This window comes from Lissotriton vulgaris, chromosome 8, assembly GCF_964263255.1.
Source record: "Lissotriton vulgaris chromosome 8, aLisVul1.2, whole genome shotgun sequence".
Taxonomy (NCBI): Eukaryota; Metazoa; Chordata; class Amphibia; order Caudata; family Salamandridae; genus Lissotriton; species Lissotriton vulgaris.
Genome location: NC_141696.1, coordinates 980,715,261 through 980,733,286, shown reverse-complemented (window position 1 = coordinate 980,733,286; position 18,026 = coordinate 980,715,261). Strand labels below are relative to the sequence as shown.

Genomic DNA, 18,026 nt, shown 5'->3' with positions numbered 1-18,026 from the left:
CAGCCACCCATCTGTTGGCTGTTTCCCGTTTGTCTAGCCAAGGTAATAATTTGCTCGCCTTTTCGACAATATAATTTATGCGGTGCTGGGTGGCCTGGTATTGGGCCTTAGTTGCATCTTCAGCAATGTTCCTGTATTCATTTTGTATAATGAGCAATTTGTGTTTGGTGTTCAGAGCATCAAACACCACAAGACTACATTCGAGAAGGGCAATCTCACCTTCTATTGTTTGTAATTGCTTCCTTTTCTCCGTCCTGTGTCCTGATATTGCTGCCACCCTGTTACCTCTCACCACTGTCTTGTAAGCCTCCCACAATACTGTGCCTGAATCTACTGATCCATCGATCTAAGAAAAGTACTTATTTTTCATCTCAGTAAGTTTATCTCTAATTGCCGGCATCCTGAGGTACCAAGGGTTGATAACCATTTTGCAGCGTGTGTGTGTGTGTGTGGGGGGGGGGTAATGAAATATAAACCTCCTAAGGGTTCACAGATACACCTGGTCCTTTTAAACCAACAAAGAGGAGATTGGCACAGAAGCTGTAATAAAAAAGAAAACATATTTATTAACCTCATATGAGGGAGACTACGTCACACAGTACCCCCAGGTCACTGTAAGAGGCATTCTAAGGAGTACAGAGAACAGGGGCCTTATATATGTTTAGGTTACATTAGTCAGCATAAAACCAAGAGGAGGTCCTGGCACATGTAAGCATGCAAATTGACTAATATGGGTATACAAAATTTGCTTGCTCAACAAAGTGGGAGGAGAGACATTTCTCTTTACATAAGCAAGAATAGCTTGACAGTTCTATACTAGGAGCAAGTGCATTCTAATAGCTAGGCCTTTCTGATCATGTGCAATGTGCTGAAAGAGTGAAAAAGCACATGGCAAGCACATGGTTGACTAAGATGGCTGCCAATTACAAAATGGCTTTCAGCTCATGCTAACAGATTCCTGCAATTTTTAACAGGGGGTGTCGCCATAGTTCATTACCAACAGAAAGTGATCAGAGATGCCCCTTGGAAGAAAGGAGACCTCCCTAAACCTGGGGAGCTGGGTGGCTTTGCAGAAGGTATAGTCAATTCGGGACATTTTACCGTGGACTCCGTAGAGAAAGGTGTGCTGCCTGGCCGAGGGATTGCATACTCGCCAAATATCTATCAACTCCAAAGCCCCAAGGAAATACGCCAGCATGCTCCTGGGCGCTTCACCGCATCTAGGAGGTAGCCTATCTAGGTCTCCATTGAGGGCTACGTTACAATCCCCACCCAGCAGCAGGTCACCCTTGGTGACCTGCTCGAGATCGGCTAATGTCGTAGAGTGCAATCTAGGAGGCACATGTAGTGAAGTTATATTGAGGGACTTACCCTCCCGAAGACCCCACACCGTGAAAAATCTTCCAAGTGGGTTGTGTCCGACCCTTTGTACCTGGAAGGGGAAGGTGTTACGCATGAGGATACCTACCCCTCTAGACCCCGTCGCATAGTCCAAGTGGGCCACCAGTTTATAACCCCATCTATTGAGTGCACAATAAGAGGACCTTGTATATGAGTTTTTTGTAGTAGCACCACCTCCAGGGCCTGCTGTTTCAGATATTGCAAAACTATTCCATGTTTAATTCGATCCCCCAAGCCATTACATTCCAATAGAGTAATTTTAAACGGCTCAGTAACAGAGCCGTTTTATGTTTATCACCCATTTAATTGTTGTGAATAGGGCCATCTGCGACAAACGGTAGCAGGGGTGGAATACCGGGAACCCACACTCCCACACCCGCACGGCGACTACATCTTAGACACTTTGAACCTTTTCCATATTGATCTATCCCCTGCATAACTGTCAGTTCTCCATGTTCTGGGAAGAACGCTATTTTCAAAGTTGCACCATAAAATCAAACTCAATCTATGACTATCCCACTTGAAACACCCCAAACCCCCTCTCCCCCCTCCCTGCCTCCCTGCAACATGAACTTAAAACGCAATTAAGTTCTATTCTTCGTCTTATAGAGTGGCGCTGGTTTAAATTGGTAATTTATGGATAGTTCTGCAGCCAACAAAAATGTTAACACAATTTGGTTATGTAAAGGGAGAAGAATAACGGTGAAAGCAATTGTCAAAAGTGTTCTCAGTTTACACTGCGGTCTTTGGGTTAGAAGAAAGGCTGGTTACAAGAAGAAGTTATGAAAAAAATAAACTTGACTTGAAAGAAAAAACCTATTGAGAGTTGTCTTAAATAGCTAAACAGTGTCACACATAAGGCTGTTAAATGTCACTTATAAACGCCCTGAAAGCCTATAAATGTCACACATGAGAAAACTGGAAACTTGGCAGCTGTGCCATTGCAGAACACCATCTCTCTAATGGTAGCCAATTGTAGTGGTTTGCACATTGTGACCTGCCTAATTAATATTAATAAAGCACGGCCTGCAACAAACTACAATGTTATATTTTGCAAAATTACTTATTGGTAAATAGGTTGGATCGCTAAAAAGGAAACTGGGCGCAAAAAGAAGAATCAATTTACAACCACTTTTTGCTACCGGTATTTAGTACATCCGACCATAGAAAATAATCTAGGAGTATAGAGGTATTGCAGCTCTTGCAATACTCTGAAAGACATGTATTATTTCTAAAAAAAACAATGAAAGAATTGTTTAGTGTAGATGTCCAAAAAGACTAACTCACTGATCGAGGAGTGTATGTACACTCTCAATGAAATCTGTATTTGATTGGCATGTGGGGGGTTTGCATTTACAGGGTTGTCAAAGAGGACAAAGCAGGAAGTGCTCTATTGAATCTCATTAGATGAGCGCGTGCAGTTTTGCATAATCTTACCATGCTGGTCACGCATATGGCCTACAAACAAAATAAAAGAGGGAAATCAGCAAGTCAGAGTGTTCAGTATTCGGTGCACTACCTCCGAAATCAATCCTGATTTAATACTCTGTTTTACTGGACCCAGTGCACGTGCATAGAGACATGTTCAACCTTCTATATTCCATGCGTAGATGTAATCACCAGAGTGCTGCCTATTCTTTGAAGTGCTCATTAAAGGCAGGCGGCAGCCATTTTATGCATCACTCAGATATGAACTAAATGCGTACTTTGACAGTGCACTGTCCTCAATACATTCATTGTTCTTCTAGGCAATCGTGGACTCCAGGAAATAAAACGACCACGACTGAGGAGACCAAAAGGTACTGTCTGATTTTCATTCATTGTGTTTCACAATACATTGTGTGAATCTTAACGCCTGTGAACACTTCTTAACAATGACATGCACACTGCAATATTAGGCAGAGCTACAATCTCAAACATGTCCTATAGTTTGTATGGTCATTTCTGTTTATGTATGTGAGATATTGTTTCATTTGTTTTAAAAAATGTGGCTATTCTTTTTGCAAAAAAAGAGAAGTTCTTCTTTTAACCCTTCCCATGCTCATGACGAACTCAGCTCGTAATGAGCCACGGTGCTCCGGTGCTCATGACGAGCTGAGCTCGTCATGGCCCGTGGAACGCTCGCACGCTGGGCTGATTCCCCTGCTGTGCTGAGCGTTCCATTAAACGGGCATGGTCGTGACGAGCTCAGCTCGTCATGAGCACTGTAGCACCGTGGCTCATGACGAGCTGAGCTCGTCATGAGCACCGGGGCGCTGTGCGCGCCCCGCTCCCCCCCAGCACAGCAGGGGAATTGGCCCCGCACGGACGGGGTTAAAAGTAAGATTATCTATTGACATAATACTCGAAGTGTCTTCACAAAAGACAATGGTAAACGCAGAGCAGTATTACATTCAAATAAAAAACAAATATTATTTATCGTCAATGATTTGGAAAGCACTATAAAAACGTAACCAGTCCAGTGACAACTGAATTGATTGTTACAAATGGGCTCATATTGACTACACATTAACCAGTAAGTCTTGTGATGCACGGTCAGATTTACTATACAGTAAACAGGCAGTCTTGTGATGTACTCTGGCACAAAGCTTGACAAAGAGCAACGTCAGTCAGCTTTTGGGAGGGAAAACTGTTTTGCAGACAAAGTTGATGTTCAAGCAATGCCAAAATCACTTTGAGTTGAAAATCTCCAACCACCCTATCATCTACGCAAAGGAGGTGTACTGGGGTTGAAGTAGAGTAATCGCCCATAGATTTGCATACCAAAGCCAAATCAACTAAAATATTGTCACCTTGCTTTGCACGAACACCTAAAACCAGATGAAACCAGACATAAACTTTGGTCAAGCAGAATATCACATAATATTTCACTAATTCCTATTCCATGAAATTACACATTTGACACCACTCATTCTTTAACGTTTGTCCTCACATTGAAATTTGAACTGGAGGGTGTCCCTCGATTACAAATAGTATGCAACTCAGTGCTGACTCACTTTTATAACATACCACAATACTTATGTTGCTCTAAAATGAAATTTTTAATGCAAACACAGCCTAAGACATCATCTGTAACTGACTCTTGCTAAACGTAGAGCTGCACTCCACAGTTCTCTCACCAATGGCTGTGTTTTATACATTTTAGTAAATGAGAAGTTGGCTTTGTTGGTTGCTGGTCTCACAGAGTAAAATCCCAGCTCTTCATCTACACTAGGAATGACTTGGGAAAATTCACTCAAACAGAATGATCAGATACCATTTTGCCACCACTGTGTCCAAACCCACAAGGACTGGTGTATAAAATAAAAATCAAACAACCAAAATACAAAACACTAGTCAAAACTTCACAGGGCATTGTTTGCCCAATAATAAAAGTACAAGACAGCACAGTCATTTCTATTTGTACTATTTGTACATAACTATTCCCTGAACATTCTCATTTTATTTCCATTTTAGACATTTTGAGGCTCATTCGCAAAGGCATGTAAGAGTATGTAAAAGAGTACCTCAAAGAATACCACTTTATATTCTCCAAAATGTGTTTTGGAATAGGGCATATAGCTCATGGGACCCTAAGCACACTCTGGCGAGCCAGAAAAATGCATAAAGATAGGGCTGCTGGGTGTGCTATAGAAGTGATCACATCCACTCTTTCATGCACTTATGAACAACTGAGAATTTTCTGGGAAGAGATGCTCAAAGAGCTGAGCTGAACTATATTACATAAACATGCTTTATTTTAATACCATGTACAAATGCACAGAAAACCTTTTTACTGAGGAGGTAATCGATCATAAAAGTGCCAGTACAGTAAAAACAAAACTGTAATTATTTCTAAAATAAACACAGAAAAAGTATTAAAACTCGAAGTAAATTAAGCCCATACAATTTGGTAAAATGTAGAATATTGTTCAGTTCATTTATTTTCCTCTATCCAATGGCTAACATTTACATGTGATTTTTTCATCCGAGTAAACCACATGCTCTATTCCAAATGTTGCAATATCATACATTGTGGCTGTACACCTATAATGAATCTGCATACATTTCTTGTTGTGATACACTCTTACTCACTTATGCTTAATACACTTATGTAAAAAACGTACAAAAGGACATATTTAAACGGTGAGGCTTTTATGTTTGTTTTTTAGTTTGAGGTAATTGAAATTTGTCTGAATTATTTAAAAAGGGGGATTTTATAGACAAGAATATCAGCTTGACTTAAAAAGTATGAGGAATGCCCATTAAGGAGAGAACATAATGTTAGTTTGCTGACGACATCAGTGTTTACAAACATGAATTATTTAACTCACAAAACCATGCTTGCTCAACTCCTAATTTTAATCAGAGGAATTTTTCATCCTCTGAACGCAATTTCTGATTTTAGGGGGGATTTCAGAAAGAATCCTAGGAGTAAAATGCACTCATGTTGAATTTCCAGTAGGTATAAAATGTGCATGAGTAAATCATGCTGAAATATGCATTTGGACATTTCACATTATTTTTCCCCTTGGAGAAACAACTTTATGAACACCCTCATTACATTTTGGCGTTACCATGTTTTAACTAATACCGAAAATGCAATTACTCTTGCCTTTCACAAGTCTTACTGGTGGCTCCAGAGAGGTAAACTACTGACAATTGTTTGAGCATTACTTAAAACTTGAGTCATGTTATTTCTATTGTGATAAAAAATGTTTGTAATCATAAGTGTAACATACTCTTACGTTAAAGCAAGACATCGGGCAGGATATTAACATGACACTCAAGCAAATTAATAAATGAGAATTTAGTCTCTTTACTGCTTTTTCAGCTTTGGCTACGAACAGCTCCAGCTGCTGTGGGCTTTGGGTTAGCCTCTTGCTCATGGTTTAATGTTTTTGTTTTCTATCTCAGTTGTCTTTTCTCGATTCAATGTTTTTCCTCTGTATTCATGTGTTTGCGTTTCGATGTCACAGTGTTCTTATTGGATAAGTTGTATCCTTCTATGATATACTTAAGACGTCTCTTCTATTCTTTAGTATTCAGCAGTCATGGGAGAGAATGTCTTTACTTACTCTCTCCTTTTTTTTCCTACTTTATTTCACTATGTTCTTTGTTCCCTCTTCTGTTGACACTCCTCTTCGTGCTCCCCATCCTACCGGCTATGTGACGTTTAAAAATATATGTTTAGGGCTTTGCAGCTGCAAAGTGACGTCGGTCTACTTGCTTTCTTTTTCACGCTTTACGCATATTTTCGACTTTTTGCTTCACTTTTTAATTTATTGTTGTAACATGGCTGTCCACGTAAATTAAATTAAAAATGAACTTCAAGTGTCATGACGAATGCAGACACATGCTTCATGATGCATGGGTGCACATGAGTCATGGCACATGAGTCACAAATGAGTGAGCACCAGTCATGATTCATGCATGCGCATCAGTGCCAATTTTAGAATGGGTTTTCTTTGATAGAAATTGCATTCCAAGATTGACAGCCATGTGTATGTGTGTCTTGATGCATGTCCTCACATGCCTATGCCAACAAGATTTGGCAATACAGCTTGAAATTTAAAACCCAGGCCTATTGTCTTTGCCAATGCTTGTTCATGCAGCACTTCTGCGCTTGCCTGAATTTAAAATGTAAACCTAGTTTGATTAAATCTGCCATGTGTCTTATTTTGCAGACAGTCTTGGGCCCCGTCAAATAAGTCCTTCACAACCACAGTTGAGACCACTGAGTAAGTATTATTAAAAAGTACTTATGCAGGCATGTGTAACATAGGGTGATTGAGGAAAGTACCCAAGATATATGGTTTAGCAACCCAAAGTCATGACTGACACTCACACAACGGCCTTGGCAGTGTTTGCTTTTTTGCTATACCCATCTGTTTATTGACTTCAGTTCTTTTGAGGAAGAATGGTGCTTCCCCATGGTTCTACTAATATGGCCTACACATCTGCCAAGGTATTGCATATGATCCTGCACTGATATAGCCTCCTCTCTGACCAGCTTTGCACATTACAGGTGTAGCACCATATCCTAAAAGGTATATTAATAGTAAATGCTTCTGACTTTATATATAAACTTTAGGTTAATACTGCAACTGGGTAGCAAGTTGAGTGTCTGTTATCTTTAATAGCAAGGAAGTTACAAAATGTGATGCTGAAAATTGTCGAATTCATTCAACCTTTTCAGGATTCTAGATATTTCCAGGTGTGAAGTTTTGGACATCAATAGCTTTTACCACATAGACGGAAGTAAATAGACTCCTGATGTGCCCAGCAGATTCTGCCAGATCGACAGTTTTCAATTCTACGAGCAAAATCTATGGCAGGGGATCAAGAGAGATCTATATTAATCCACTTTTTAGGGAGGGGGAGAATCCCTCTGGGAGTCACTGAAGGGAACAATTATAATCTGCGAAATAGAAACTAATGAGGTGCCTTAAGCGCAAGGCTGTTCATGGAGGTATTTGACATCCTAGATTATACATGTTGACTTTCAGATTTTTCTTGGGTTAAAAACATACAAAAAAGGATCAGATGAAGCATGAAGTGTAAAGTGTAAATAGGATTAATAATGGTAAGTTTACTCAATATCTGTGCACCTGTAACTCCTGGTTGCATCGATTAGCATAAATGGCAACCTGGAGGAAGCGCAGCGGAAGAGCGCAGCGGGAGCGCCGACTTCGCGCCGAAGTCGCGCATAAGTCAAGCCCGTCTGCGCCCGTCCGCGGCCGACTGGGGCCGGGGGCCATGCATGCTGCTCAACGCATTACATATACCTCACAGGATCTTCGTTCCTTTTTCTCCTGTGCCCCTCCTGCCCCTCACCCGATCGCTATCGCTATCGCTCGGATTCATGGCATTTTCTCCCCTTTCACATCTGGTATCCCCTTGGCTCCTCCTTCTACTACCCTTCCCTCCAACTCTGCCACCCCCATATCTTCCAGGCCTAGTTCCCCTGGTACGAGCTCCATCTCTGTAGTGTATCTTAACACCCGCTCCCTCCCAAAACACCAGCTTGAGGTGCTCCAACTTCTCGCGGATGGCAATATTGACATCTTGCTCCTCGTTGAAACTTGGCTACACGCGGACTCCTATCCTGACATCTTGGCCGCAATACCCTCGGGCTACTATATCCTTCATTCTAACAGGACCTCTGGCAGACCGGGTTGTGGAGTTGCTGCCATCATTCGTTCCAACCTACAATTCACCTCTTTAACAACCACCCCTATATTGAACTCTGACATTCTTATGTTGAAATTCTCCTCTCCCAAACACTCCTTCATTTGCGTTCTAGTGTACCGTCCCCCTGTTAATATGCCCTCCTTCCCATCTCTGTTCAGTGATTTCATTTCTCAACTGACCATCAATTCTGCTAGGATCTTGATCATCGGTGATTTTAATTATTGGCCATCTGATCCCCTTGAATCCTCCCTTTCACTTGAATTTTCTTGTTTGCTATCTGGCCTAAATTTCTTACAACATATCTCTGTTGCTACTCACATCAAGGGCCATACCTTGGACCAGGTTTGGACCACCAATCTGGATATTACCTCTCCTCTGGTGTATCCCTGCACCTGGTCCGACCACTTTTTCATTTCTTTTGCCCTAAAAATCTCTGTACCCACCCGCCCCCCACCAGCCTCCAACTTCTCGGCACGTAATTGGAAGCACGCCGATACTTCTCTCTTCCACTCGACCCTTGCTTCCACCTTCCCCCTTAGCCACCCTGATTTGAACTCTCAAGCTACCGCAGTAGATCAATGGCTGTCTCAAGCCAATGAAGTAGTCGCTCCAGTTAAAACCATTAAATCTAAGCGACCCCACGACGCTCAGCGCTGGTTCACTGACCAACTCAAGGCCAGCAAACTCCTTCTTCGTCAGGCTGAGCGCCGTTGGAGGCGTAACTATGATCCTTTATTGAAGTCTGCCTACACTGATCTACTAAAATCTTACAAAAAATCCATTATTTTGGCCAAATCTGCTTATTTCTCCCAGAAAGTAATCAACTCTGCATCCAAGTCAAAAGAAATTTTCTCAATTGTAGCTGAACTTTCTTTACCCGACCGTGTAACACCTCAGCCTCAGCCTTCACAAGCTTTGTGCGACTCCCTTAATTCTTTTTTTATTGACAAAATTTCCACGATTAAAAACAATATTCCCCCCACCACTATGTCTCAGACCAGCGCCCTTCCTCCTTCGAATCCTCACTCCCTGAAGGTATTTCCCCCTATCTCTTTAGACACTTTCCTTTCATTACTCTCGGCTGTGGGCTCAGGCTCCCCCAAGGACTGTTGCCCTCCCCAAATCCTTAGAGACGCCTTTATGGCCTGTCCCGGCCCTCCTCTGGACCTTCTAAATCGTTCACTTTCCACAGGCTCTGTCCCCAATGCTTTTAAAAGCGCTGTGGTAGTACCTATTCTAAAAAAACCCGGTTCCGACCCTGCGGTCCTGGGCAACTATCAACCTATTTCCCTTCTCCCATACTTGGGGAAGGTCTTGGAAACCTATGTCACCCGTTGCCTGAGCACCTTCATCGAGGAAACTCATTTCCTCGATGATCAACAGGCTGGATTTAGACCCTCCCATTCCACGGAGGCAGTGGTGATTGCGGTCATGGACACGCTGAGACAGGGGGCTGATAAGAACATGGCCCAGGGCCTAGTGCTACTTGATCTCTCGGCCGCTTTTGACACGGTCGACCATGACATCCTGGTCGACCGTGTCAGAAATGCTGGGATCTCGGGCCTGGCCCTGTCTTGGATTGTGTCCTTCCTCCAACTCCGGACCCAATCCGTACACTTATCTTCCTTTTCTTCCCCCTGCACATCACTTTCCTGCGGTGTCCCCCAGGGTTCTGCTCTCTCTCATCTTCTGTTTAATCTTTATATGCAGCCTCTCCTGGTTTCTCTCCGCCACTCTTCTGTTACCACTTTTAATTATGCAGATGATCTGCAACTTATCTTTCCTATCGACTCCTCCCCTCTCTCCTGCTCTAATTTCCAAACCACTATGCTCTCCATCTATGAGTGGATGAACTTCAGCCAGCTGAAGCTCAATCCTAGCAAGACAGAGCTGGTCCTGATTGGTGGGCCCCCACATCCTTGGACTCCCAACTTCTGGCCCCCTGCCCTCGGCCCCCCTCCCTGCCCAGTTGACTCCGTGAAGAGCCTAGGTGTTACCATCTCCAGTGACCTTTCGATGCGGCCGCATATTAATGCTGTTACCTCGGCCTGCTTCTTCCACCTTCGCAGGATCGGGAAGATCCGAAGGTTCCTATCTCCAGAGGCTCTTATTCTTGTCATCTTGGCCCTGGTTACCTCACGTTTAGACTATGCCAACTGTCTATACGTGGGGATCCCAGCATACCATCTTCAACGGCTCCAACTGGTGCAAAACCAGGCAGCCAGATTAATCTTCCAGCAACCCAAACACCAACATGTCACCCCGCTGTTAAAAACCCTCCACTGGCTCCCGGTTGCGCAACGTTGCATCTTTAAACTTGGCTGCACTATCTTTAAATCTCTTTTTGTTTCTGCCCCAGCTTTCATTTCTCTCTTCCTACACCCTTATGTTCCCTCCCAACACCTTAGATCCTCTGCCCACAATTTGCTGGTAATTCCCAGGTTCAGACGCAAGAAGCATGGTGGTGCTGGCTTCTCTTACCTTGCCCCATCCACTTGGAACTCCCTTCCCCTCCCAATTCGGCTCACTTCTGACTACCCCACCTTCCGCAAATCTCTGAAAACTCATTTGTTCCGTCTTGCTCACGGTTAGCTGCCTACACTCCCTGTGTCCTCTTCCACGGTCCTCGAGCGCCAAGAAACCAATTGGTGTATGTGCGCGGTATTAAACACTTTTAACATAACATAACATGTGTTTAAGTATATGTGCCTTAGAGGTGGCGTAGTTTCATAGACTCATCTCACTCCAACATCTACTGACCTTGAGGTCAGCTCAAAGTTGGCGCCTGTACTTTGCATATTTCTGACCCAGTGTGGCTTACAGCTGTGCTCTAGAGCTGCATCCATAACCACTGAAACCCACACACACAACAAAACCATCCTACTCCAATTCCTATGAACATCTCCAAAAGACATATTCTTTGCAGATAATGGGCCTGTAAATCCACCTCAACCCATATATAAAGCACCCCCACTATGCAAAACTGATTGGAACACATGACTGTTCACAAAGCGACCCACTTTCCTTTTCGAATAACCCGACAACTGCCCAGTATTCACCCAGGTCCCCCTGTAATTGTGAGTACTTGCGATATTACCAGTTAAGATGAAGGTTACACCTCAAATTAAGAAACTGGCCACGTGTTGATCTTGGATAAAGTTAGGCCTGTGATGCCATAGAAGGGATCCCCTTACTCACTGAAGACCAGTTCAATGGGAGGTGCCTATATGACTGCCACAACTTGTCCTGTATAAATAACTGGAGGCCGTGGTTCTCAAAATGACGCATACCCAGCTGGTGTTCTGGTGACGACCCCATTTAGCGCAATGAGTGAACGGCAATTGAACACAACCACTATTGGGCTCAACAGGTTTATCATTGATACTCACTTGGTCATGCCTGCCAAGCACTATGGCCCACTTCCATTGCTGGTGAAGAGTGTAATTGACTTTCAGATCTATATATGCTAACATCAATCTAGTACTGAGCAATCATTTTTGTTTATTTAATATATTTGTAATGAATTCCGGTATCCCCTTTCTCTTCTATGTTTTGTGAAGCTTAAAAGATATTAAAAAACACGTGCGTTGATCCAACATACTAATTCCTTCCCGAAAACCCGACCAGTCAGTTCTGGACTTAGAGAATAAACATTTTTTAAGAAACGTAAATGAATGGCTAAAATAACTACATAAGATGGCTGACCAATTTTGATTAAGGCACCTTAGATAATCTGTGTCCATTTTTCGTTTTTTTGTTGTTGTTAATATTGCATAAATATTTGGAATTGTAAGTGAACCAATGCCATTCACCTCTTTATGCGCATATGAAGCCCAAGGTACTGCAATGTCTCTTCTGTGCTTGCAAACAGCCCTGAGCTCGCGCTCAGAATCCTACAATTTCCATACCGGTTTCAACATGATGCTGCCCTGGCATTATGCAGCTAGCTCAGTGCATGCCCCGCAGGCAGGATTGACCCATGCTGATCTCTGAGAGTCAAATCAGATTGCAGCCTCATCCGAGAAAAACACAATGATGGCTATATTTGAACAGATACAACATTGGCATATATGATACGCCGTTGTCAGTTGCTAAGCGACAGCACGCGAATGGTGCTGGGAGACTCCTGTTAGCGATTGGTATTGCTGTGCAAGAAAAAACATGAAACCAGTAGCGTAGTTTAGCTGATGGCTTCTTTCCTGGCAATTGTAAAATAATCAGGCAATTATTTCTCAATAAATCCTGGATGAATTTATGTCCTCTGTGGCTGCCTGCTACCGATCTGGGCAGCACCCCATACTAATCTGCTATTCTTATGATTGATAGCAGCGCAGAGTAGAATTAGAAAATAGAAAAAAAAGAAATATTTTTCTTTGAAAACAGAGAATGCTTTTCCTGTCAATCTTTGGAGGCTGATAGTAACATCTGATGAAGATATAAACACATCTACTTGAAACCTGCACTCTAAGCACGAGTGCGGAGAATAATGAATAATGTTATAATTTCCTTCTCTTACAACTTGCTTTCCACCGCCTTGTGTGCCTGTGTTACAACCACAGTTTGCTTGTGAAACAGTTTTTTTTAAATTATGAGCATTGCGAGGAAACAATAGGAAGGAAGTGCATTCCTAAAACAAAAGTTTGAATATTTTGAAGACCTACATGAAACACTGTGGTGTCATACTGCATTTAGATTTGTAGTGCTAGGCAGAGATTTAAAAAAGAAAGCAGCGCCATTTTGTAAATGAGTGCATGTCTCCTTTTCTGCCATTGTGTGGTGTGGCCTTATGCCCAGTCTAGTTTGTCTTTAGATTAAGGTGTCTCAGTAACTGAAGGGAGAAAGAAGTAGATCCGTGTCGTAGTCACCCACAAGTGGTCTACTAGGTGCTTTCAATTATGGAAAGTAGCCGCGGGCTGCATTCTGAGACACATGTACAAGATAGAATCATCCAACTTTGACCATTATTGAATTTTTGTGCACAGGTCACCCTTCATGCCTCTGGAATTTACCCTCACTGGCCACTGTTGTGTGGAGCATGTCAGTTGTTGTGAGAAGAATAAGGTAAATTTGGGATAGGGTTTTAGTGGAGGCTGACGTGTATGTATATACCTACTGGCGGCATACCAGGTCCTCCCTGCATCACACAGTCCCCAGGAGTCCATCCAGCTGTCCCATCCCACACCTCTGATGGCCGGTCAGAGGACCAGTGTTGTCCAGTGCGGGCTAAGGTGTCCCGCTGAGGTCCGCCACGAGGACAGTGGTCCCCTGTGGTAGCCCAGAAGTGGCCTACGTGAGTGCCGCGAGGGTTCGTGTCAGGTGGGGAAACAGAACGTAGACGCTCAGGAGGTTCCTAGGACAGCCGTCCACGGTGTCCCTCAGCTACTACATAGTTGCCCTCTGATCATGTTGGTCACTTCAAATGGTAATGTTTTTTGCAGAAGTATTGCCCCCTGGATCCCCTGGCATACTCCGCATGATAAACCCGGTCATACCCAAATCTGCACAGGAGGGAACATTGAGTGCCAAACAGGTGGGTCTCTCGTAGCATCAGGACTGCAGGGCTGGACCACTTGGTGTAGTGGAGGACCGCCGTGCATTAGATCTTATCCAACAGGTCATTGACTTTCCAGGTCAGGGCTGGAAAACTAACCATTGAGAAAAAGTGGTGAGCCTAAATTAAGGGTCCCTATAGTAGGGTCGCGAGGACCCCCTGCAGAACTCATGGCGATAGCGGATGGGTGTGTTGCCCGATGTGTATTGTCAAAGCCCTGATAAAAACCGAAAGAAAACCGTAGAACCTGCCCCACCCCAGCCTCCTCCCTAAACTTCCACCCTAGAAGCATATGTCGCCCTGATAAAGTCTTTGGTGGAGAAACAGTGTCTGAAAAAATGTTTTTGTAAGAGCTCTCATGCAAAAAGTAGGTGCTGAGAAAAAAATCCTCTTACAACAACCATTTGTAGAAGAAACATTTCCAGCAAACAAAATTCGGTAATATTGGGAAACACTGCGGGGCATATTATCAAGGACAGGCGATACATTATCGCCGCTTTTATCGGCAGGAAACTGCCGATAAAGCGGCGATAATGGGCTTGATAATATGCTCTATGAATTCCAATCGAAGCCCATGTTAGATGTGTTTACATCTAACATGGGCTTCGATTGGAATTCCATAGAGCATATTATCAAGGCCATTATCGCCGCTTTATCAGCAGTTTCCTGCCGATAAAAGCGGCGATAATGTATCGCATGTCCTTGATAATATGCCCCTGCAAACTTTGCTGATTGTGCAAAATGCAAACATTTCCAACTTCGCACGATACCAATGAGTTAGGAGTTTATCAGGTGTGATAATTACCAGCCACCCCGTGTTTGCCTTCAAAATGGGGCATAACATGAAGATGTGGGGTTGACCGTACCAAAATCTGCATGTCCCAAGATTTACTAGGCATTTTTCCACAGTAACTTATGTCTTGTTTAACCCGAAACTCACATTGAGAAGCTTGCAGGGATGCGGTGTTTGTCAGAAAATCCCAAATTACAGAATGTGTGTTAATAGAAGTTACTGAACATACCATAATTTAACGAACCACTCATAATGAGGGTATTAGGGTGCTGATTCTCAAGAACATATCTTATGTGCCAAGTTTGTGACTACAGGCAGACGTTTTCATTGTTCTAAGGTATACACTCACAAACATAGTTGTGGGCAAAACAGACATTTATCAACAAAAATGTAAAAACAAACACATAAACCTTGATTACTTTTTAATTGCATCTTTGTTATACCACTAAGTTGAGATACTTTGCGGATGATTGTTTCTTGGACATGAAGAATTAACGTAATTATGAGTTTTGCTCTGAAAATGAGATATAACACGTGGACTTTGGTGCTTGCTGGTATTAACTGGGGATTTTTCACCCAGTAAATTGTGCCAAGTTCGACCTGCTGAAACTGTTAGGGTGAAAAATATGATTGTCGGATTTTACAGAAAGATACACATTCTGACACCCATGCAAACAATGACGTATATGGGTGCCAGCATTTTACAATGCACTCGTAATGGAGTGATTGAGGCAATGTTTTTTTGACCCTTTAAACTAATATGTTAAAAAAAAGATAGTAGCATCGATATTTTATCTCAGGAGATGTCTGATTGGGTGGTACACATGCTTCTTAAAAAGCTTCAATTTGTACCTTTGCTAGGAAAAAAAAAACATCAATTCATGCCTAAATCCACTGCTCGGCATTCCTATTTCTTTGCCTGTAATAATTTACCTGTATTAACCCACCTGCGTATTACAACGGTATACAACCTTTACAACGAAACTTTTACAACGCACTACCATTACAACGTAGTCATTACATATAGGATAGGGAATAAGTTTAATTTACTATCCAACACCTTCCCTAGTGTCCACGGGGACTGGAGTTGGAATAGTAAATTAAACTTTTCACTATCCAGCACCCCAAAGCGCAATGCGTTGTAAAGGCATGCGTTGTAAAAACCGCGTTGTAAAGGCATGCGTGGTAAAAGTATGCGTTGTAACGTCATACAACCTATTACAACAGTACCTGCCATTTAACCGCTCCTGTACCTAATGGATTCATGATGCAGTCAAATGACAATGTCCATTTCACTTCCTGTTTTCTAGTGCCACCTATTCTTCAGACTCATCCAATGAAAAGCCAAGATCTAATCTGGTTGAAAGTGCGAGGGCGAGGTAAAGTCAATCTTTTCATACAACCAATTTCACAAATTGTATTGGCTTCCATTTTGCTCTGTTTCCTGGTTATGGTATGTTTGAGTGATGGGGGCTTTGCCGTGGTTAAAGTTTTGTCCTAGGACCTGATCACATTAACTTTGAACAAAAACATTTAATTGTTGCACCAATATTTGAATAAATTGACGAGTGCAAAAATGGCATTTGCACCATCCAGCGCAAATATTGCTTAGCCATTTTTGCAGTGGTTGTTCTGTGCAGATCTCGCTACAAATATATACACATTAGGTCATGCTCTGTGATCGGTCCCCAAGTGTTCGGACTCGCAAAAATTACACAATAGGCACCCAGGAGGCAATGAAAGAACTGTAATGCTTCAACTATATTCTACTTGCTGGATGGGCATTTAATATTATAGTCTAAAAACATTGTTTTTTACCTATCCCATGATAACAAGCAATAATAAAGACATATGTGTAAACTGAGTGTTTGTGAATCTGGAGAAAAATGCACTAAAATAACCCTGATGTAGGGAATTTTTCCAACAAACTCTTTTCCTCTACATTTTTCTCACACATTCCATTACCAGGATGTCAAATGCATCCTTTTGAATGACTCTCATTAAAAAAATAAAAAATGCTTTCAGTCTCTTTTCTCAGGATACACGAAACCCCTTATTCACCTACACCTAGTACTTACCGCTCTAAACCCCAGTGCTTCTAACCCTACCTCTACCCTTTTATCTCTACCTGAGCATATACCCTTGCACATTTACACCTACTTATAATATGTGCCTCTTTGCCCTCCCCTCTCCATTACTCCTGTGCTTTTCTTGTGTCCGGTTTTCTAGTTCCACTTTCTCATCCTAAATGTCTTTTTTCTTTTGTTTTTCAATTTCTTCAAATTGTTTGAGGGAAAGAGTTTTCGTCGTTTTGGACATTCAGCATTATGGAGTAACACTTCACCAGCCTGAGTCATTTCTCCAAAATAAGATGAGGCCCTTAAACTAGGTTTAACTTATATCTTACAAATAATACAATACTTCCTAAAAAAGTCTTGATATGCCCAAGAATATACTAATTTCATAACAATCAATGTTATTAATCTGATATCTTATTATTAGAGCATTTCTTTTATTAAATGCCTTCACAGATCCAAAAGAGGCAACATCGGGCGAAGGGGACAAACGTGATGGGATAGGAATAGCATAGTTGTAAACTGTGTAGAATCAGCATATAAAGATTGGGCAGGGAAGTGGGCAGACACAATTTGCCTGGTCCACAACAGATTGTATATTTCTGTTTTCATGTTTATGTACATTTCAACTGATGTTTAATTAATGCCACCAAATAAGAGAAAAATAGGATTAGGAAACGTTTATATAATGAGCCATTTGTGTTGCAGCGTGCGCAATGTAATTCGTTTTATTTATTTATTTATGCACTTACCTCAGGTCGGCCGTATGCCGGAGTTTACTACCCTCCACCCTGCCCCACCCCAGGCCCCTCGCCCGCAACACTCCCACTACGAGCCGCTACTGAGCGACTCAGCTCAAAAATTAGATACCATGTGTGGTCCTGAGTGGCTTCATAAATCTAGAGTAAAGCAACGCAGCACACATCACTGAGTAGCCTTCCTCTGAGCTAGGGAGGCATCCCATAGGCATTGCGTGGGTGTTCGCACACAGCTCCCATGGTTTTTGACACATTTCCAGATTTTCCAGAACTGG

The 18,026-nt window shown here is 42.4% G+C and overlaps 1 protein-coding gene across 6 annotated transcripts in view; it reads left to right on the top strand.

Moving 5' to 3' along the window:
• Positions 1–18,026, top strand: part of SCEL (sciellin) — a 444,440-nt gene that overhangs the window by 109,978 nt on the left and 316,436 nt on the right. For all 6 annotated transcript variants that reach the window (XM_086934828.1, XM_086934831.1, XM_086934830.1 and 3 more), the window contains 3 exons: positions 3,150–3,200; positions 7,068–7,121; positions 16,229–16,297. In XM_086934828.1, the coding sequence (XP_086790954.1) occupies positions 3,150–3,200; positions 7,068–7,121; positions 16,229–16,297 (174 nt within the window). The remainder of the gene's footprint in view (positions 1–3,149; positions 3,201–7,067; positions 7,122–16,228; positions 16,298–18,026) is intronic.